The sequence below is a fragment of the Periplaneta americana genome, chromosome 6, assembly GCF_040183065.1.
Source record: "Periplaneta americana isolate PAMFEO1 chromosome 6, P.americana_PAMFEO1_priV1, whole genome shotgun sequence".
NCBI lineage: Eukaryota > Metazoa > Arthropoda > Insecta > Blattodea > Blattidae > Periplaneta > Periplaneta americana.
This window is the reverse complement of record NC_091122.1, coordinates 19,430,193-19,452,472: the sequence shown is the minus strand read 5'-3', so window position 1 is coordinate 19,452,472 and position 22,280 is coordinate 19,430,193. Positions and strand designations below refer to the sequence as shown.

The 22,280-nt window shown below is 33.2% G+C and overlaps 1 protein-coding gene across 8 annotated transcripts in view; it reads right to left on the bottom strand.

Annotated features, from left to right (window-relative positions):
* Positions 1-22,280, bottom strand: part of Vps13D (vacuolar protein sorting 13D) — a 97,455-nt gene that overhangs the window by 33,309 nt on the left and 41,866 nt on the right. For all 8 annotated transcript variants that reach the window (XM_069827675.1, XM_069827671.1, XM_069827676.1 and 5 more), the window contains exons 34-51: positions 21,796-22,024; positions 20,576-20,675; positions 19,482-19,603; positions 18,348-18,556; positions 16,673-16,897; positions 15,666-15,810; positions 14,609-14,799; positions 13,021-13,214; positions 12,638-12,814; positions 10,814-10,945; positions 9,030-9,133; positions 6,707-6,849; positions 5,195-5,348; positions 4,468-4,690; positions 3,475-3,682; positions 2,732-2,911; positions 1,497-1,715; positions 828-1,052 (exon numbers count right to left, since the gene is read on the bottom strand). In XM_069827675.1, the coding sequence (XP_069683776.1) occupies positions 828-1,052; positions 1,497-1,715; positions 2,732-2,911; positions 3,475-3,682; positions 4,468-4,690; positions 5,195-5,348; positions 6,707-6,849; positions 9,030-9,133; positions 10,814-10,945; positions 12,638-12,814; positions 13,021-13,214; positions 14,609-14,799; positions 15,666-15,810; positions 16,673-16,897; positions 18,348-18,556; positions 19,482-19,603; positions 20,576-20,675; positions 21,796-22,024 (3,180 nt within the window). The remainder of the gene's footprint in view (positions 1-827; positions 1,053-1,496; positions 1,716-2,731; positions 2,912-3,474; positions 3,683-4,467; positions 4,691-5,194; positions 5,349-6,706; positions 6,850-9,029; positions 9,134-10,813; positions 10,946-12,637; positions 12,815-13,020; positions 13,215-14,608; positions 14,800-15,665; positions 15,811-16,672; positions 16,898-18,347; positions 18,557-19,481; positions 19,604-20,575; positions 20,676-21,795; positions 22,025-22,280) is intronic.

Sequence of the window (22,280 nt, the reverse complement as noted above, 5' to 3'; positions counted from 1 at the left end):
ATTCCATACCATGGACGAACACAGGTATAATCCCCAGTCTGACAATATAACTGCATTCTTAAATTTATTGATGTGGCATAGAAGATTCCTGAGACTTTCACTTATTGCAATGATTTCTCCATCAAAACTTGTTGTTCCATATCCTAGAGATCTATAAAGTGAGAAGAGACAGCACGTAACACCTGCACCGGCAGCACCAGAAGATGAAAGTTTATCTTCTTATTTGGGTGTATGGTAAAAATGCCTTTGTTCAATAATGACTAATGGTATGAAAAACATCAATAAACAGTAACATTAACAATTAACGTTCTTAAGAATATACTATATCGTTTCCAATATCATACTCAAATACGCAATTATCCAGAGGAAACTCGCAGTTAAGTTAGCAAATCGACTAGACTATATCTTGCAAACAAATTCTTCCCCTTCCCCCAAATAAAACTAACATGAATTTCTGCTCGAAGTTTTATTAAGGTCGTAAAAGGAACATATTTTATGTTCCCAATAAAATATTGTGCATTTAACCTAAAATTATTAATGTACATACGTCCTTTCAATTAAATAATTTAATTGCTTGGTATTCTATTTTATTAATGACACAAGTACAGATTAGCAATATATTGTTTCGGAAAATAAAAATGGAGATTGAAAGAAGATTAACAATGTAAAATACAGTATACATTTGGTGGTGGTTTACATGCAACTAAACATTATTATGAAGTACTGTTAAGACACAGGTATTATAGAAAAATGTCTTCCTCGATCTCGAAGCAGTGTTTCAACAACGATCAATTCTACTAGCTTTGGCAAACAAAGATTATACTTACCAAAGTTGTTGCAAAACAGCGCTGAGCAAACTGCAACTGATATGTTGATTTGTTGTGCAACTGAAATCTTGGAGACAAGGTGACAATGTTTGTTGATCTGTAGCGACCTCTTCCTGGCCTCACATTAATTCCAATCACATACATAATGTCAGGCCGTGAGTCACGAAGAGATACTCGTAGACGACGCACTTGGACACCTTTGTGGAGGTGGAAATGCTGACACCACTGAACCAAGAGAAGTGAACAGATACAAAACTGTTTGGTACCTCGTGAGTAAGTTATGCAAAGTAGTGAAATATGAACACACAATAAGATATAAAAGTTATTACAACTTTAAGTCAGGCTATTTATTATTGATAAGGCTAATTATGTTGAAAAAGTTGAAAGTACACATCACAATTGAATCTAAAACCACTGTTAATGTATTGACAGTTCTGATGTATGTATCATATGCGAGTACAATGTATTTCTTCTGTTAATAACCAAATCTTAGTCGACCTATAGAAGTCTAGCTCAAAGTGATGCAATTCTCAAATACTCGGAATCAGAACCATACTGATATGAAACTCTAAAGTTCCTTTAAGTGATAAATGAATTTCATTAATCATCCTGTATATACAACAAAATCTTAACTGTAACACCAATAAAATGAAAACAAGCATTAATTACTTGTGGTATTCCTTCTGGATGTACACCATTACCAACACGAGCAACAACAGTGGGGCTAGCTTCATGATCAGCAAAGGAGAACAAAAGTGGAGCAACCATACGAGCAACTTCATGCTCTTCAAATTGTCCAGCTGCTGTTTCTGTTGGTACTCCTTCTTGTCTGAACACTAAAGGCAAACCACTCTTGTTGATGATCCAGAAAGGAGCAGTCACTAAAACCTGTGAAAGCAAAAGCATTTTAGATTACATATGCTAGACTGATGGTGCTCTTTATAAAGATTTATATGTGCAGAAACTATACCAATTTATCTATCTTCGTAGTGTATCCAGCTATACCAACTTATAAAAAATATAAAATTATAGGCCCATGTATATTTTCAGATACACTTTTTTTAAGACTAAAGGTACGGTCACACGTCGCTACTTTTGCAGCGATGCAGTACAAAAAACTGCGCAACTCTCGTACTCGTACTGCGACGTGTGAACAACGGTGCAACCCAAAAAGTAGCAGCTGCCGAACCTGCTGCTCGCTACTTTTCCATGCTGCGCGCAGCTTAAAAGTAGCGACATGTGAACAGGGTTCTCAGGGTTGCAGCCGCAGCATTTTTAATATCGGTTTTGTTGAAACTTTTGCTGCGTTGCGACCAGTGTTGCCACCCAAATGTGCCAATGATACTTTTATTGTTTGGATGTATTTTAATGTTAGATGTGATGAAAATAAATTATTTGTAACAGTTATTAAATGCACAACACAGTCTGAGCATATTTGCTGACGATATAATTCACTTTTTTAATTTTCTGTAGCACAGTTTCAAACAGGAGGGTTGCCAACATTGATTACGTGAATATGCTGTTGGTTATCATTTAAGTATATAGGCGTTTTTAAAAGCTTTATAGTAAAAATAATGCCAATTTCTGAATACTAGTTAGGACAGAAAAGCAAATAATAGATAAGTAAGCTTTCGCATGAGTTTATTAATAATGCGAACATAACCACAAAATGTATATTGAGAAGTCAACAGACTCGCAACGTCCAGTTACAACTTTTGCTGCACTCGGGTTGCGCAGCACGAAAAGTAGCATGCAGCGCGCTACTTTTGGCTTACGTGTGAACACGACACGCAACTTTTGCAGCTGCAGTACAAAAGTTGTGCAGCAAAAGTAGCGACGTGTGACCGTACTTTAAGAGTCAAGAAAAACTTCAATTACGGTACATAATTATTACTGCCACTCACCTTCACTCCTGCACCTCTTTGACAAACTACATTTCCATGAAGGAATAACCTCCTGCCTTGCAAGTCATGCAACCTAACAACAGAGCTATAGGTGGTGGCTCCTGCAGGAACAACCAGAGTGCCAGCACGGGGAAAGTTCTCTAGATGGAAACATAATTCCACCACCTTTTCAATATCCACCTAGGACAACACAAATTAAGGTTATTATTCACAATGAAAAACAAATTATATAAAATGATATGTATAAGTGCCAACGATGTAACAATTTTGTCAAACATGAAACAAAACTCTGGATTAATTTCAACAAATGTATTAACAATTTAGAAGCTGAAAATGCTAACAATCCAGTTATTAGGTACCTATAAGGTCTATATCCACATCAATAGGCAATATATTGGGGAAAAAAAATCTCTCTCTCTCTCTCCCCCTCTCCCTCTCTCTCTCTCCTGTAATACAATATTACTTCACAGTGTTTTCATTTATTATATTATTATTATTATTATTTGTGCAACTTGCTATTATTCACCCTGACTCTACGAGCATGGCTCACAGATGTCACTAGAAGTGCTGACCACTTAGTTTGTCAGAGACTATCCAGAGTGCAACACAGAGGCTCAAGAACACTGCAAAGCTCTATTGGGATGCTAGAATGATGCTACCTCTCGATCATCAGTCATAAGATCAACTACTTTATTTATATCTTTGTCGTGTATTATTAGCTTTAGACAAACCAAATTTAGTACCTGTGTCAATGAAGCAGACTCCCCTGGCTTCATACGACCCGCTGAGCTTGACGGAGCATCCTTCACAGCATAATGCAGATCATATGGCAAGAGATTCACAATTGTAATGGGACTGAGTAGTGTAACACTGTGTGCAGGCTGTACCCATTTGTAAGCAGACGTAATTCTTTCGTAAGGAAAGTTTTCGCGATGAATTGCAGCACAAAACCTTAAACATAATATAAAAATTACCTTTGAAGTTTGCAAAAAAGCAATGAAACTCAATGGAAAAAGAAAAATTCTAAAATAGTGATATTCATTAAGAATCCAACAAGCTAATAATGAACAAACATCCTTTAAATATTTTATTTGTGCGTTTTATAAAATACTGTGAATTGAATGACCTGCAATAAACATCATTTAAAAATTCATAAATCAAAACATAACAACAATCTTTTCGTATATTACACATTCCCATTTTGGACCAAGACTCTGATAATGGAAATTTTATCTCATTCAAATAGCTTCAATTTTGTCCTTACCTCACATTTAAATTTGTGTAAAATGAGGGAAAATATTAAAAATATTAGTAAATAAATTTAATAATGATAAATTTAATATTGTGAAATTATAGTACTTAATCTTATATGCTAAATGCTTCACATATAATTATTGAAAGACTATTTGTTAACAAAAAAAAAAAAAAATCTGTTGCGCAACAGCCCATGAAGTACAAAGGCTTAACAGCTGACTGACGTCCACATGCCTAAGCAGAGGTGAACTATCATCCAACCAGTACAGGGGTAGTATGTAGTTAACACGATGATACTCCCAACTGTTATAGCTGTCTTGTAAAACCGGATTTCGCTACTCACAGTAGCTCCCCAAATTCACCGCTATGGTGGGTGGGCACCAATCCCATATGCTGAACAAAACTGCATGAGAGAATGATTTCTGCCATGAAGATTCGAACATATGTATGGCACAGAACCCACTTCTTATACTGAGACTAACCTGAAGCACTGGTCCCTATTGCTGATGCACATATGTAATTCCTCCACTGTTTCCCCAGGTCGAGACACATGACTCCACGTAATAGGCTTGTTGCAGAATACATAACCATGTCCTGCTGGTTGTGAACGGTCAATGGGTCTGACCCACAGGTATGACATAACGTAGGACAGTGGAACAGGCAATATTCCACCTGGTGTTACTTGAATACATTTTGTACCAGTCACTGTGAAATAAGAATACCTAAATTTAATGTTCTATTCTAAAAATAAATTTAAATACTTCATATGTTTCAATTTAAGGGATATATAAAATATGCAATAACATGACAAATTATTCACAAGTCAAATTAGAATACAGTCGATATACTTATAAGAAAAAGGCAAATGTGCTCAAAATAATAATTATTGTGAAATTCAGAAAAGAAAACTTCATTTGCAAAGTCTAAAAATCTCAGTAAAGAAAAAATTTAGAGTCTAACATCAAATAAACAACAAAATTAATTAATAAAAGGCTCATTGTCTGTGCACAGACACTTTCAATTACAATTTTATATTTGCTGTTCATTTCCTAACTGCATGTAAGCATTATGCTGAAGTATACATTTGTTACATATGTAGAAGGTGAAGACAGAGACTAAACGTTGTTTTTGAGCAGGATTGTGGAATATAAACATTCAAAAAGATGGTGAAATCAATACTTAGTTTTGAAATGCATGACTCTATCTTACCTCCAGGTTGAATGAGAGTGTTTTCTAATTTTACTTCCACCGTCTCTTGAAGCTGATTAATAAGCATCAGAGAAGACCTCACTGTTACTAGCTTTCGTGCTGATCCTTCTAATGTTACTTCAAACACTATTCGTCCCTGAGGTAGATTGAGATTCTGAAAACAAAAATAAACTATGAAAATAATGCAGTAGCAGCAGTAACAGTAATGCAGCAGCAGCAACAGTAACAGCAGTATCTAATGCTCAGACACTTAGTCTTCATTCGCCTCTTCCTTCCCAATACAATGATGGTTCTGATTAGATTTAAGATCCTGTATATTGAAGGCAGGACATTTCTGCATGTGATCTCTGTTCGTGATGAAACTTCGGTGAAGTGGATGACACATTTTAGTGATCCATAAATAGACACCTTGTATAAGTGACGTGCAAGGCAATCATGGTTGATCACTAAATGGAACAAAGAAAAAACACACACACACACACACACACACACACACACACACACACACACACACACACACACGCGCGCGCGCGCGCGCGCGCGCACGCACACGCACACGCACACACAAAAAGACAACGAGTAGAAGCTGCAAGAATGAAATTGAGGAAAGCTATTATACTACCTTTCAAAACATCAAGTTCGGAATGGAAACATTAGAAAAGTACTAATACTTAATTAATGATAACATAAAAAATGACAAAGACAAATGAATTAATCATATAGGAAGAATGATATATGAAAGGATCGTAAAACACGTCCTCTAATACAAAGAAAATGAAAGACATTCTTGGAAAAGATGGTTGGAATGAAAACTGAAGAAGCTGCAAATATAGTAGTATTAATTTTACACATGTAATAAAAATTCAAATTAAATAAAGCCAGTCTCTTATAAGAGACTTTTCCAAAGTGCATAGACTTATTAAAAAAGTTTATTTCGAATTATGTGCAAATAACGAAGCTACAGTACAATTTACGGAGAGGAATATTCACCTTAAATAACATAACCGAATTCGGGATGGAATTTTCAACAACAAATCAAAAGTAAATAGCTTTCGTCGGCACAATTCCAGTAAGAAGCAAAATTATAGTAAATCTTAACTGATTAGAACAAATACAAAGCTTTAAATATCTAGGCTGGAAATTGTCTTACATTAATGGAGTATATATAAACCAAAAACTCTCAAAATATATACAAATTCTAGGAATTCTGAACAACATATTAAAACCTAGCCTTGTACAATAACAGAATCTCTCCACAAATGATAAAATATAATCTTACGAGATGAAGACATACCAGAAGACAAATTAAAAAACTTTTAGACGAAGCCTACACAAGCCTATTAGGTCTAGTTCGTGATAGTTCATGATAATGACTGAGAACTGTGTTTATGATTGTCATCAAATTTTATGGTGAATGATAAGAAAAAGGATAAGGAACTGACATAACTCTTAAGTAATAAAAGTACATACTACTTCATAGAATTTTCTTTGAATGAAGGGGTCTACACCTACCACTCTTTGAATTTCTGCTGAAGCTTGCCTGAAGTAGACACCCACTTTATCCACAGAGACAGGTCCAACAGCTTTCCAGCCTTCTACTCGAACACCAAGCTGGTGGATACGTAGCTTGTGTGTGTCACGATGACGAGCTTTGTCTGTAAAAAAATATGTATAATATTATATAGACATAATGAATCAAAGGAGATACATCTAAACGAAAAATAATCTCATAATGACCATCACAGATAAAATAAAACAAAAGAATTTGGGTGAAAAAATCTATTTAATTCATTTTAATTTTACTTAGGCTTAAAAACTGGCAAGTTTCCAACCTAGCAAATATTACGTTATTAAATTAACGATGTGAAAGACAAGCCACAATATATATACAACTCACAAACTTGTATCTTTCAACTGCATGTAAGAATAGTATTTGAACAATTTCTGAAAGGAAAATGGATTTTCAAATTTTCACTGCTAAGTCCATTTTTGTGGAATCGAAAACTTTTCTTTTGTTGTGCATATTGTAGTACGTATAAATAATATTTATATATATACGGTTATTCAGAAACATCTCCGGCATATTAAAAAATAAGTACATGCTCATTATTATTGGCTTTATCTTAATAAAATTTGCACAGCAATACGAAGAAACTGTGAAAATTCTGTTTTGTGCTGTAATAAGAAGATAGGTGATGTTTAGTGAAAATGGCGTTCACCGGATCTGAAAAGGGATTTTCTATGCTGGAATTCCATGCAAGTTAGTCACATTCACGTCCGATCCAATATTGTTGCAGTGACCTGTTCAAGTAGATGAGAACCTCACCTAAGTGCAGAGATACTTCATCTTGTTTGAATATAAAATCTGAATGGTCCTGTAGATGCGGCATCAATTACAAGCCAACATGGCGAGATATGATATCCCAGTTACAATGTTTCACACAAAGAAGGATGATAAACCATATTACGCTAAATGGTGTAAGGCAATAACCACTGTCAAATGTTGTTGTCTAGTGCCTTGCATCTGGCAATGAAGCCATTAGCAGACTGTCTAATGTTGATTTCAACAAAAGTATGCAAAGGACCCACCAACAGATAAGTCAATCCTTGCGTGGTATATGCAGTTTAAAGAATCTAATTGTCTGCCCATTTGAATTGTGGGACCCTCTCACAAATATTTGTTACGGCCCCTCCCCTTCCCCAATATTTTAATGAATGTTGAAGTTCTAGAATTTAAATACAGTACTAAGACAAGCTAAGGAAATTTTATTACAATATCTGGCCAAAAAAAAAAAAAAAAAGTGTTGTCGTTGTTTTCTAATGCCAGGCATTTGACAATAAAGTCATTTGATCTCTTGCACTCCAATATTTTTCAAAGATATTGTCATGGTCAGCCACTGACGCACAGATTTTGAGATGTTCTGAAACCATTTCTTGATTTGAGTTGCACAATGGACAGTTTGGAGACTGATATATTCCAATTCTATGCAGATGCTTGGCCAAACAGTCATGGCCTGTTGCCAATCTAAATGCAGCTACAGACGATTTGCGTGGTAAATCGGGAATCAACTGTGGATTATGATGCAGAGAGTCCATTTTTTCCCTTGGGATTGTGTTATCAAATTTTGTTTGTTGAAGTCTAAGTATGTAGATTTAATAAATATTTTCACAGAGGAATACGTAGATTTAGTAACAGGTCTGTAAGTAGCAGTGCTGCCCTTCTTTGCTAAAGCATCTGCATTCTCGTTTCCCAGGATTCCACAATGGGATGGTATCCATTGGACTACAATTAAAAAAAAAAAAAGTTGGTGTTTGTATTCCTACTTTCTGCATCAAGGTATGTTTAGTAATATGTATATAGTAATGTAGTAAAACTCCGGAGTCCTTTTTGCATAGCCCAGCTGCTAAGACTAATAAGAAGAGAAATGGATTGAAAATAAAAATATAAAAGTGCGATCTCATGTCTTGGCATTGACCTTCAACCTGTTGACCACTCATCTCACTCCAGGATATATAGTTCCATGATGAAAATTAGCAATTTTCAAAGCCGATAAAACCTACAGCTAACCACAGCCTCTCTGGCCACAGAGCCACTCCATAGTCATCAGTGAGCGAGCAGCACAAAACTAGAATCCAGCCATAAATGAATTTTATCCATCATGAATCAAAATTTGAACTGCAATCCTTACAATCTCATCATTCGTACAAGTAAGGTAAAGCACCCTATGCAAAATGTGAACATTGCTGTGAACCACAGAAAATCAATTTAATTTCATATACGAAAAGGAATGAAACTTCTTTTAAAGTTGATATCTTATTTGATCGTAATACTGACCTCGACCTTCAAACGAGAATGGTACTGTTTCACCAGGTGATACAGGTGTCCAAAAATCATCCTGTACTAATGTGGATTCCTTTCCTGGAAATGGATCAGCAATGCTGAAAAAAAATTAAGTAAAATTTTATTTCATTGGTCGTTAGCTCATTACTATGCATGAAAAATTACAAGCTTCCAAGTAACGAAATATGTGTCTAGTTTCTAAATCATTCACGTGTCTTCATAACAAGTAAACATATTAAACAATGTACAAATCACTGGAGGAAAATTTTAATCTACAAGGACTAACAGTGAATTATCATGGTTGAATGTTCATTTAGGTTTTATCCAAATGCTGCATTTGTGTAATTCGGTACAGTATTAAAATATTTTGAAATAAATTACTGCATAACAAAAATATATTGCCATTAATATTAAGAGTAAAGTTAAGCATAAATTATGTACTTCAATGGAATTTTTTTAAGAGTTCACATTTTGATGAAGAAAATATTTAAACATTCTGACATAAATATTAACAATTAATTGATACAGTTTTATTCCTGTATCATTCTCTCTGAAAAAAAAAAAAATACATATATATATATATATATATATATATATATATATATATATATAACCTGGTAACAATAGGTAAATTATATATTGATAGTCATTTCGCAGCTGTTAACAATGTCTGGAATGGTACATCTGTTGCTGATGCATTGAATTGTTGCCATCTATCTGCCAGTACACTTGTCCCCATGTTATCAATGTACACATGTCCAACATGTAAAATGAGTAGGGATTGAGATCTTGTGAAATATTATCTGTATCTTCGTTTTTAGTGGAAATGAGAACCAATCCAACATTTGCATTTCAATAACCATATTCCTAGTTATTTTGAGATCGAGAGAGTCACTGAAAATCCCGATGAGATCTTGGAATTTGAAGCCTCCCTCCCTCTCTATGTGTGTGAGGGGGAGCAGTGTGTGTGAGTGCAAACAGACATATAAAAACATATATACAGTAAAATCCCTTGTAACAGAACTTTGGTTAACCAAAATCCGGCTTTAAAAAAAGCCAATGTTGTGTTTATCCCTGCAATATTATTTTGTTCCTCCCTATAGCATGGTTACAAATTTAAATATCAATGTCCTCACAACAATGTTAATCTGTTTTTCACCTTCATCCCCAAACATTTGTCTTGTAACCAGGCATGGCCAGTTTTGTTACGAGATATGTTCTTTTCGCCCCCCTCCCTCTTTCACATACCAGGGAATTGCAGGATTATGGTATATGCATTCGAGATAAGTTTCCATTTTCTAATTCATTTTTAGCTGTGTTGCAGTTATCGCGTTATTGATACATCTTATTTTTCAGTTACAAGAGTGTGATGTCGAGTAAAATGATTACGCTATTGAATGTAAAATCGATGTGCAATTACAATATTAAATTCATTGAATTTTTGTTTATGATTTACATGCTTAACAATCTCTTTTCCTTCCCACTTTTACCGAAAATATTTCTCATCGATTTCCGAAAAATCACATTATCCGAAATGGCTCCGCCCCCTTTATTTCAGATAAATGGGGTTCTACCATATTTAATATTTATAGATTAAAATTTTTAAATTCATACTTGAAATAAGTTATATTGAAGAAAGACTTTACCTCTCATAGCAATTGTTCAATCAAGGCCTCATTGACGAGAACCTGCATTAATAATGGACAAAACTTTAAATATTCTGTACTGTGAAGGCTTTAAACAGATCAATTTTATTAGCAGCAAAATATATTTATTACCTGTCAGGTGTTGTAATTAGAGTGGTGAACCAAATTCTTGAGCCTGTATCATTCCGGATTGCAAAAGGAACAAATGGGGAGCGGCGTCTGTACCCTGGTGGACTGCCTATCATCTTCACTCCATTATCATATCTAAATAGAAATAACAAGATGATTTTAGAAACAAAACAACGTTATCAATTATACTATTTTATATTGAAGGTAAAATGATTACAAGCATAGATGCTATAAAAGAAACGTAGAATTTTTCATCAGGAAGATAGAGACATTTAAATGTGAGACACATGTGAATAATGCAACTCCTCGCTTATCTGTCATTTTAAATATATATTTCATTGCAATGACACTAACATGCTTGACTAGACATCTGACAAATGCTCCCCACCATATCTGTTGACATTTTGTCATAAATTTCATTTTGAGAAAATTTATTTAAGACTATTGTACTATCAACATCTAAGCTCTGAAGCATATGTGGTGAAAGGTTATACAGAGAGGCAGGCAGTTGATCACTGGTGATAAATTGAGACATTTTGTTTAGTTGGTTATTTAACTATGCTTTATCAACCACTAGGTTATTAAGCATCAACAGAATTGAAAATAATGACATAGTATTTGGGAAGATGGGACTAAGGATTTCCTATATGATTACCTGACATTTATCTTAAAGCTGGAGAACATCTCGAAAAAAATCCAAAAAAGTAATCAGCACAAGTGGGACTCGAACCCATGTCCAAGTGCAGCTCTGGATCAGCAGGCAAATGTGTCTACTGCCTAAGCTACACTGGTAGCTAAAACATACTTTTCTCAGAAATAATGACCGTACTTTGACAATTTGGATTCGAAATTATCAAGACCTCTCCATCAGAGTAGGCTAGATATTTTTTAACAGAAGAGTAGTTACTTCATTTTCGCTCCCCACTCGCTATCCAAGCACCGCACCAAGTGTTTCGTTTTCCTTCCACAACTAGAAGCTGAAATGCGTAGAATATAGGAACTACGTTGTACGAAAAACTGTCTTTTGACTGGTTTTATCTTCATAGAAAGGTATAGTCGCGACGCTGTTATTCCCGGCGTGACTCCTCCTCTTTGCTTACGTCTTAGGAAGTGAAGGCTCTATAAAGTCTAGGTAGGTAGTATCGTTCGCCATTTTTGTTCTTTCGTTGCCGAGCTACCATACGAGGAATCTATTTGTCGCACAGTTAAACATTATCATGTCGTAGCTCCTATGATAATAAATCAAACGCACTGTAATTCAGCAAATAATTGAGCGGCAAATAACGTTTTCGTGTGCTTTCTGCGAACGCCAACGAAAGAGTCAAAATGGCGGGCGATTATATTAAGTATTTATCGAGCCTTAAGAAATGAATAACGTCTTCCTCAGCGAATCACAAGACGCACACGTTTAAATGTAGCCGACCTGCAACGCGATTGGCTGCCGGAAATTAGAGCGACGGGACTACAGTATTATGTTCTACATAATGGGCTCAACTACAATATATGAAGTTGTACAGGATTTTCAAATATTAGCGGCAGTTTCTTTCACAACAATGCTTAAATACAAAAAAGTCTACCACAACATTTCAACACTCGTGTAACATAAATAATGATTACATAATGATAAAAATGCAATAACCTACCATATCGCAGCAAAGGATTAATCACAAAATATTTATAATAACATTTTATATCAACACTAATAAGTAAGTACTGAACATAAAAAAAAATAAATAAAATTAGTGCAATGCATTCTACAAAACCTCCCGTCTCTATTTAGTGATAATCTAAAATTTAGAAATGTATAAAAAAAATTAAGTTTCTCACCTCTCACGAGGGGTTAGATTGTAATAATCTTGTGTCCAGTTTTCTTTTACCATTTTATACAGTTCTACCAATGTATTTGTAATATTAACATTCAGGATATCTTCAGCAGTGATATGTACTTGGAGTCTATTTCGACACAAATCAGTCGATAAGCTATGTTCCCAGCTTACATCACACCTAAAACATGAAAATAAATTCACTCCAAAATTTTATGTACACCGTATAGTTTCTAAAACATAGTCATAATTACATTCATTCAGAAACACTGGATTCTAATGGCAGCATCAACTGCTAGTCTAGTGCACTCTGGAATTGTAGTAGATTGTCAATTTCTTGTCTCATCTATATTCCTATAGAGTAACAACACAATTTCTAAAACTTACTTCCATGGTTCTATGAATGGCTCCCAACCTGACAACACCCGGTTGTAGTAGTCGCTGGCCAAGATGCATCTTGCTGTGCCACCTCCATAAATTTCCTGTTCCAAAGCTAACTGGGAAAGTGAGAGTTCCAAAAGGGGGACATCTGAATCACGACAATCGTCTATCACGCATAGACATATGTGTGTTGCTTTCACCTACAACACATGTTCAAACCAAAAATGCAATTAAAGTGCGAAATAACATTAACATTGTTAGAAAATAGTATTTTATATAACTTACATTAATGTATACACTGCTAATAAAAAGACTACTAATAAAGACATCTAGCTGAAAAAATGAATTAAATGCTTTCATCTTCACAGTTCCAATCTCTCAAAGCGGAAGTCTGGTGAAAAATGTGAAGATTTTACGTTTTTTTACTCTTAAAAATACCATTACTATGTGTACTTTCATCCTGTCAAAGGAATTTGTTCAATTCCACTTTTTAAGTTGGTTTATAAAATGTTTTTATAACGTCTGTGTGGGCAACAGAATGAAAATAATATTTTTAAATTGTCATTGAAAAATGTGAAAATTTCAGGAATTTTTTAGCTTTTCTTCCATTAAAAACATCATTATTACGAATACTTTTATCCTGCCAAAGGAATTTGTTCAATTCCAGTACTATGCTGATTTCAAAAATGTTTTTATAATGTTTATGTGGGTAGTAGAATGAAAATAGTACTATTAAATCATCATGTACCGTAACGTTTTTAAAAGTATTTCTGACCCTATATTTATTAGTAAATATTGTCAATCTTTATGAAATTTTGCAGGCACATAGACATAGACACCACGCCACAGACCAGTTCCAAGTATTGATTTTGTATAAGTTTGATTGTGCCCCAAATAATTTTTACTATGTCCAATTAAAACAAAATTGAACTGTAAATTTTGAAGGCAATAATTACAAACCTAAAGTACATACAGAAAAAATTATATTAGGAGTTATTTCTCTAATTATTCTGCACAACATACTATAGACTGATAAAACTAGACTTAAGTTTGACTAAAAATACAGAGTACCCAAAATACTAAAAAACAATAATTAAAAATTTATTATTTAAAAATTAGAAAATCAATTATTTTCTATTAGGCCTATTCAGTACTTCAATGTAGTGTCAATGGGAACATACTCTAAAAATTTGGTTGAAATCTGAAAAATAGAAAAAAAGTTTTCAAACTTACAAGAATGTCCCCTTAACAAAATAATGAAGTTACTTCATATGCAAATTACATATGCTCATGAGATCAAGTTTACTTTCGTATTTCAATTTTTCAGCAATTGATACTTCACTTCCTGTAATTTTTCTGGCACAACTGCACTACTAAAAAACAGAAACAGATAAAAAAAATTACACTTATCTCTACTTTATATATTTGGGTTACTCGTGCTTTCTACTTCAGCTTTAAAAAATAAGCAATGACTTATTTTATCGTACTTTTGGAAGATTAAGAATATTTTCATTTTATTTATTTTTTGAAGGTAGACTGATCCCAACTTTATTTTTAATTTGTTGCAGGAATTTCACTAATAAATCCTATATACCTCTACTATATGAAATGACAATGCAGAATTATTGTCTTCTATGTAATCTTTCCCTCGAACTGCTGTGTCTGCCAAGTCCGCATGTTGTGTAAGCCAGAGAGCAGCGTCATCCAAATGGCCATTACATTTCTCAAGAGCAGCTACACAATCATCTGGATGAAAACCGAGAGCTGATAGCTTCTTAATTTGATCTGAAATGAAATACTTTTTAAGTAAAGTCAATTTTTAATAGAGATCATAAATATATTTTAATTCTTCAAAAATATTACAAAATACATTGAAAACATAAATGCTTCATAAAAACATTAAATGGTAGGATCATTTGCTTAGATAAATCATTATTTTGTTAATATTACAAATAAAATATTTCACATAATTTTCGCATATGGATAATGAAGGATTCAGGTTAGTTATTGTGATATCTGTTTTTTCTTCTTCTTATTACTTTTTACTCTGTTATTTAATAAATGTCTTAACATTATGTGGAATGTCACCCCAAGCATAAGTATGTAACTTACTCTTTCTTGGGGTGTTACAGTGTTTTTATATGAAAAAAGCAATATGTATCTTTGTTCTGGCAATACATTATTATTATTATTATTATTATTATTATTATTATTATTATTATTATTATTATTATTATTATTATTATTATTATTATTATTATTATTATTTTGATTTTAACAAAACAAAATTACATTAGAATTGATTTCAATACACTAAGTTAATAGTCAATGTGGATTTGTGAAAGATTAATAAACACAAGTTTATCTTCTTTTCTGGAGTGCAAAATAAATGATTTCGTTTTATGCATGTCTTCTGAAATTAAATAAAACATAAACAGGAATACGTATAATTGGCTAAATATAAAGAATTCAAATGTTATGGAAAGAGTAAAATCTATAATGTGACAGTATGCATCATCATAATGAATCTGTTTACATTTTTATCAACCTTCTAAGTCAAAGTTTCATAAAAGATACTATTATTGTTAAATGTATTTGGCATATATCACTATTTACTTCGTAAATATGTTATTAAAGTTCTGTTTACTTACTTCGCACATTGGCTGGCTGTCTGTCGCGATCTGGATCATGATTCTTTGCCCACAATGTTTGCTTTGGGAGACTATTAAGCATCTGAATGAACATTCTCATGTCATGATAAGACAGCCTGATGTTAAGCTGTTGCTGCATTTGAATCTGAAAATTACACATATATGTAATAGAAATAAATCTTATAAAATAATGCAATACATGATACTGAGCTCACTACCACTACTACTGAAAAGATCAATGATGCCATTTCCTTACCTAAAATTTCTCAAAGAACTGTAAAAGTGTTGTTTATATGTTGAGTGCATTATGCTTGGCTAATGAAACAACTTGGGAATCATATACCCAGAAGAGTAATACTTATAATACCTTAGTAAAAACAGAGAAAAGAAGGAAACGTTGCTCATAAGATTACGGGAGACCAAAAAATAACATGTAGGTGTACTTATCACTTTGATGATTATTTGATTACAAAATCCACACTGTTAATTAAAATATAAAATCTTTGGTAACATCTTTCCTCAAAATGATGTCACTTAAATGATCATTTCTGCAAACATTTGTCTACAACAATTATAAAATAAAAAATGTTGATTACAGATTTATATGCAAAATGCATGTTGCATTGAACACATGCAAAAGTGATATTTTATGATAACTCTGCCACCATCGAAGATTTTACAGATTCCCAGAATGACTTTCATTACTGTAGAAAATAAAGGAAATTACAGTAAATAATATATCTATCCCATTAAAATTTCATAAATTGAAAAACATTGTTTTCCATCATAGTTAATCAAGATAACTATATCCGAGTACTGATATTGATCCCATCTAAATATAACAATAGGGAATAATGCTAATGTTGAATATATTTTTTAAAGTAAATAAATAGATCTTTTGTAGCAAATATGCTTCACTTTTGATGTACTCGTAGTTAAATTCGTAAATAAATAGATCTTTTGTAGCAATGTAGTTAAATTTAAATATAAAATATTATATAACTCACTTCTAATACTCTGTCACTTGACGAAATAACTGCGTCTGGAATGCCCTTCGTGGTTATTCCTGACAGTCGACGTGTCACTTCGATATTTACAGTAACAGGGTCAATAATGGACAATGCAGTTTCGTCTTCCATACCAAGAATGCATGAAAACATCTCACAATGGTTCAGGTTGCAAGACAATGGTTTGTCAGCCAATACTGGACGATATGATACAACAGTAGTACTCTGAAAAGAAAATCATAATTGAACAATCTGAAATGCCAAATACAATTATTGAAGATACACAAAGCAAGAAGCATCTGACAAGAGTGAATAACTTCAAGTTACAGAAGAAGTTATTGAAGAGGTACATTCTAAGTGAAAAAAAGTGAGACTCAGAATTTGGAGAGAGAGTACTTAGCAGACATTGGTTGGAAGAGGGTTTGAAGAATGGCTGTATAAAATTAATATTTGAAATTAAAAGGCATCATAGATGCTATGAACCACGCTCCAACTACTACCACCACTGCTACCACAACTGCCACCACATCAAAAAACATTTTATACATCTTGATTACACAACTTTTAACACTGTATCACTTCGGAATATGTATGATAAGTCTTTCTTGTGTTAAATTTTAACGTACCTTGTTAACATGTTTCGACCTATTTTGGGTCATCTTCAGAATTGGTCGTTGTTGGTGTTGGCGCCTCTTGTTTCCTGTGTGGGTGCGTTCGTAGTGTAGAGTCAAAGAGTGTATGTGTTTTGAAATTGAGTTGTGTGTTGAGAATATCGTTGGGGTGTGTTTTAGTGTGTCTGTATATTTCATGAAATGTGACTCTACACTACGAACGCACCCACACAGGAAACAAGAGGCGCCAACACCAACAACGACCAGTTCTGAAGATGACCCAAAATAGGTCAAAACATGTTAACAAGGTACGTTAAAATTTAACACAAGAATAACTTATCATACATATTCCGAAAAAACATTTATTTATCAATGAGTGCTACAGGATTACCAAGAGAAAAATTTTAAAACAAGTTAAGTATAATATATCAAATTAAAATAAATACTACATGAGTTTAAAACAACATTTAAAGTAACACTATCCATTCGTTTTCTTTTTTGTGTAATTTCAGGAAAAGCATCATTGTCTAAAAAAAGATATTGCTACTACTAAATCACTACTGAAACAGTTTTCCAGATGGTGCGCCAGAAGAAATCCTAGCAAGTAAGTGTAAGGGAAGGTTTATTCGAGGTGCTTTAGTTTCTCACGTCGTCATTCCACCTATTTTCTATTAGAACCACCACACGAGATATTATTCTGTCCTGTTAAGAAATGCAACAATACATGCCCTATAGTGCATATTAGTCAAAAACATACTAACGAAACAGAAAACTCATTTGAAGGATAACCTACCTGTCTCCTTCTTCAGACAAGACAGAAATAATAAAGAAAATACAGTTCGAACAGTAAACTACATATCCCTTTCTTCAGGTAAGTTAAAAATGATACAGAAAACCTTATCTGAAAAGTGAACTACCTGTCTCTTTCTTCAAACAAGTTAGAAATGATAAGTAAAACACCATTCAAAGGGTAAACTGTCTCCTTCCTCAGAAAAGTTACAGTTCAATAGCTGATAATTATGTGTTATTCTGAACTCTAATTTAAGATTTTATGTAAATTTCACCTTGAGAATGACAGCATTCGTGTCCCATTGAGATGTGTCTTCAACAACCACAATCTCAGAATCAGTGATGTTAAGTTTGAGTTCATAAGGAATTTCCTCAGTAGTATTCAATGTTGCGCGGCCTTTTACACCACCTGTTGTCCAACCAGCTGCTGGACTAGGTTTAGCTGAAGCACTAATGCCAGATAGATTGATTGGGTTGCCTGAAGCTGTAACATTTGGACAAAAGCATTTTACAAAAGAAAACAAAACAAAATGACAAATTATTTATTTGTGTGTGTTGACTGACTACAAAGTATTATTAAATAATGATAAAACACTGATTTGTTACAATTTATTTATAAACATATGCACAATTAAATTAAACCAAAGGACAAGGTTTCGAAAGAATACCGTTAAAAATTAAAGCCTTTATAATTAAGGATGCTGGAGACATACATTTCTTGAAAATCTCGATTCAATGTATATTTCATATAAAGAAAAAGTAAAAACATCTAAAAGGTGCGGGGGGAGTAACTAAAAATTTCTATGTACACAGCTCGAAATAGAGTCAGCCACTACAACATATACACATACTCAAAAAATGTCATTTACTTATATCCTAAATGAAGGCACATAACTATCAGTTTGTACAAAAAATTTCAACACTTTAAATGACAGACCAAAAACCTAGGATGATGATGATAGTGAAATTTGAAGGGCGCGTCAGGATCAATGGCTATAGTTTTTCTTTTTGTGTGGTGAAATTAAATTATTGCATAACTAAAATTCACACTCACTAAAAACGTTGACACATTAAAACACACTAATATTGGACGAACAAGGTGATTCCTGATATAAAATAACATTAAAACGAACACATAGTAGTCCCAAGATAATGTGAGACAATCATAAAATAATAAAACAAACACTGCCACAAGAAATATGTGGCAGTGTTATATAACAACAATCAGTAAAGATCGGATGTATAAGGTCCGATTAACAAAGTGTAATTAAAAGAAAGGTAACTACAAAACCTATGAATGATTCCATAAGTTTCTATCCTATAATTCTGCAAAAATCATCTACACTAACTTCTCTGAGGAGCTGAGAATCTAAGGAAATTAACATCTTTTATTAATGGAGGCAACTAACCTCCATAAGGATTGTCAATATTCTCCATAATAAAGTCTCTGACAGCTTCCCACCAATCCAAGATGGCCATAAGACGCATGTTGTTCAACAGGATAGTGAATTTGGAGAAATCTCGTCTCTTCCTGTCAAGAAGCAAGCACAGCAAACTCTCAACTCACAAAGAATACAAATAGCAAAACCAGCAGTTATTTGTGGACATGCTAAAACTGAGTCAGCTGAAAAGGGCAGGTGTTATGAACTGTGCACCAAAGCATCCACTCAAAATTTTGCAGTATATAAAAAATTTGTAATGCAGATGCTAACACTCCACAGCTAAATCATACATGAATGAATTTACTTATTTTTTTACTTGCAAGTAAAAGTAATGGCTTTGTAATGCAAAATACTACATTAAAAATATCAATTACGAACACCAATCACAGTTATGAGATTTTGGGCTTTCATGGTGGATGTGATCAGAAGCAGATATGTTAAGTTCCAGCACACAGTGGAATACCCAAAAGTTTGGTTCTGTCAGTTATTTAATCTCCTACGATATGAGAATGAACAAGCACACAACTACACAATTAATTTTCAAGTACCAGTTCAGACCACAAAGCAGAATAAATCGAGGGCATCCTTTGAGGAGACTTCTGCATAACTGAGGCCAAAGCGGATCATATGGCCCAATTCCATGACAGTATGATGATGATGATGATGATGATGACGACGACGACGACGATGATGATAATGATGATAATGATAATGACAATGATGATGATGATGATGATGATGATGATGATGACGACAATGTTATTATTTTGGGTATTATTGTAAGGTGGAACATGCACTATATTTTCTTTATCAGAAAACTATCAGCTTTTCAGGGCTCTGGTGGTACTTACCAATTTTATTAATAGTCTTATAAAGCAAAACAAATCATAAACAAGAGATTCCTTTCCAATCACACACTTTAAAATTAAGTATTAATAGTTTTATTATAATACAATTTAAGCATACATTTTGTTATGCTAAGTGTTATACTAAAACAAATCACATTCACATTTGCAAATGCACATGAATGTAACATTCAGATAAAAATAAATTTTGCTCACCTATGATGAACTTCTGCTTGGACCAGTTCAGTGCCAGCCAAATGATGGATTGGTTGCAGAATATTGGTAAACACGTTAGATCTCCTGTTTACTGGTTCCGCTAGAACATAAATTAAAAGTTAAACATCTCACAATACAATTTTACCTAGCATATTAGAAACGATGTAGTTCAACATTAATATAAAACAATGGTGACTGGGTAGCTCAGTTGGAAGAATAAATAGCTACGGATTGGAAAGTCTTGGATTCAATTCCGAGTGGTAGTAGGTTTTACTTGTTGCCAAAATTTTCAGACTGGGATTCACTCTTCTCAAATTGAGTATCAGGAGATATACCTTTGTATGTCTTGTGGCAGGTAAAATTTACATACTTGCAACAAAGGAAATGAAAAACAAAAAATTCGCAAATACATATTATTGATTTCTATGTAATATGTTAATCTAAAAGAGAAAGATACAAAAGCATTGAAGAAAGAATATGTGAGTGAATTGTATATTTGTGCATCAAAATTAAAACAAAGAGCAAGTTTTCTCAAACTAAGCAAACACTTTCATTATTGCCAAATAAATGAACATAAAATTTTCATAATAATTACTCATACGCTGTATGAACTATTAAGTTATTTTCGGGGAAATTAAATATGTACGAAGAGTTAAATATACTATAATTAAATTAAACCTCCTGCACTATCGTAAGAAGTTAATATTATTAGGATGCTGTCAGTTCATTATTAACATCTTCAAATTTACTATTTTTTTTTGTATAGAAATTAACATACTGTCTGACACAACCTATTACATCTTCTGATTTTACAATATATTCAACGAAAATCTCCATATATTTTCTCTAGAACTGATCACATTTCTCTCACAATATTGAGGCAGACATGGAAATTAATAACAGTAGTTAAATTTGTCTGATGGTGAAGCAACTATTCTATGCAGGTACACTAAATACCGAACATACTCAAAACTAGAACATTTTAAAAATTGTGTAGCAGTTAGAGCTATTAAACTGAAGAAAAAGATATCACACTTAACGAACTATTGAATAACATCAAATTAATGAAAATTTTAAATGAAAAAAATTCTCTCATGCATACTAACTCAAGAGTATGATTTTGTAACGTTCATGTTTTTTTTTTTTTTTTTTTTTTTTTTTTTTTTTTTTTTTTTTTCAGTATTATTAAATGAATTAGCGAAACTGTCCAACATAAATACCTTGAAAACGTGTATCAGTGATGAGTATTTCTTGTGACACCAGATCAACATCACGAGACTGGTTACTGTACGTCTCAACCATAAGTCTAGATTTTATGAAGTTAATACAAGCTAATGATGATTCAGTGCTGTTGGATCCAATTCCATGACACAATTGCAGTTTCAAAATCACGTCTACCAGATCGAGATGGATGGATGTTAAGGTCCACACTCCCTCACTGACACCAGGCTGTAATACAATAATTTCCTAAGATTACCATGTATATTCCGTACTATTCTGTTCATTATTGCATTAGAAACCAATCTTTTAATAAAGGTGGAAAGATGTTAGTTGTAATATAATTCAATCTGTACTTTAAATAAGTCTGTAATCATATTATGTATCTTTGTTATTTATTCTACTTTTTTGGTAGTTCTTACTATTCCTAAAATTAAATTATTGGCCACAGACTGGTAACATTTCACGTGATTTCACGAAAATGGAG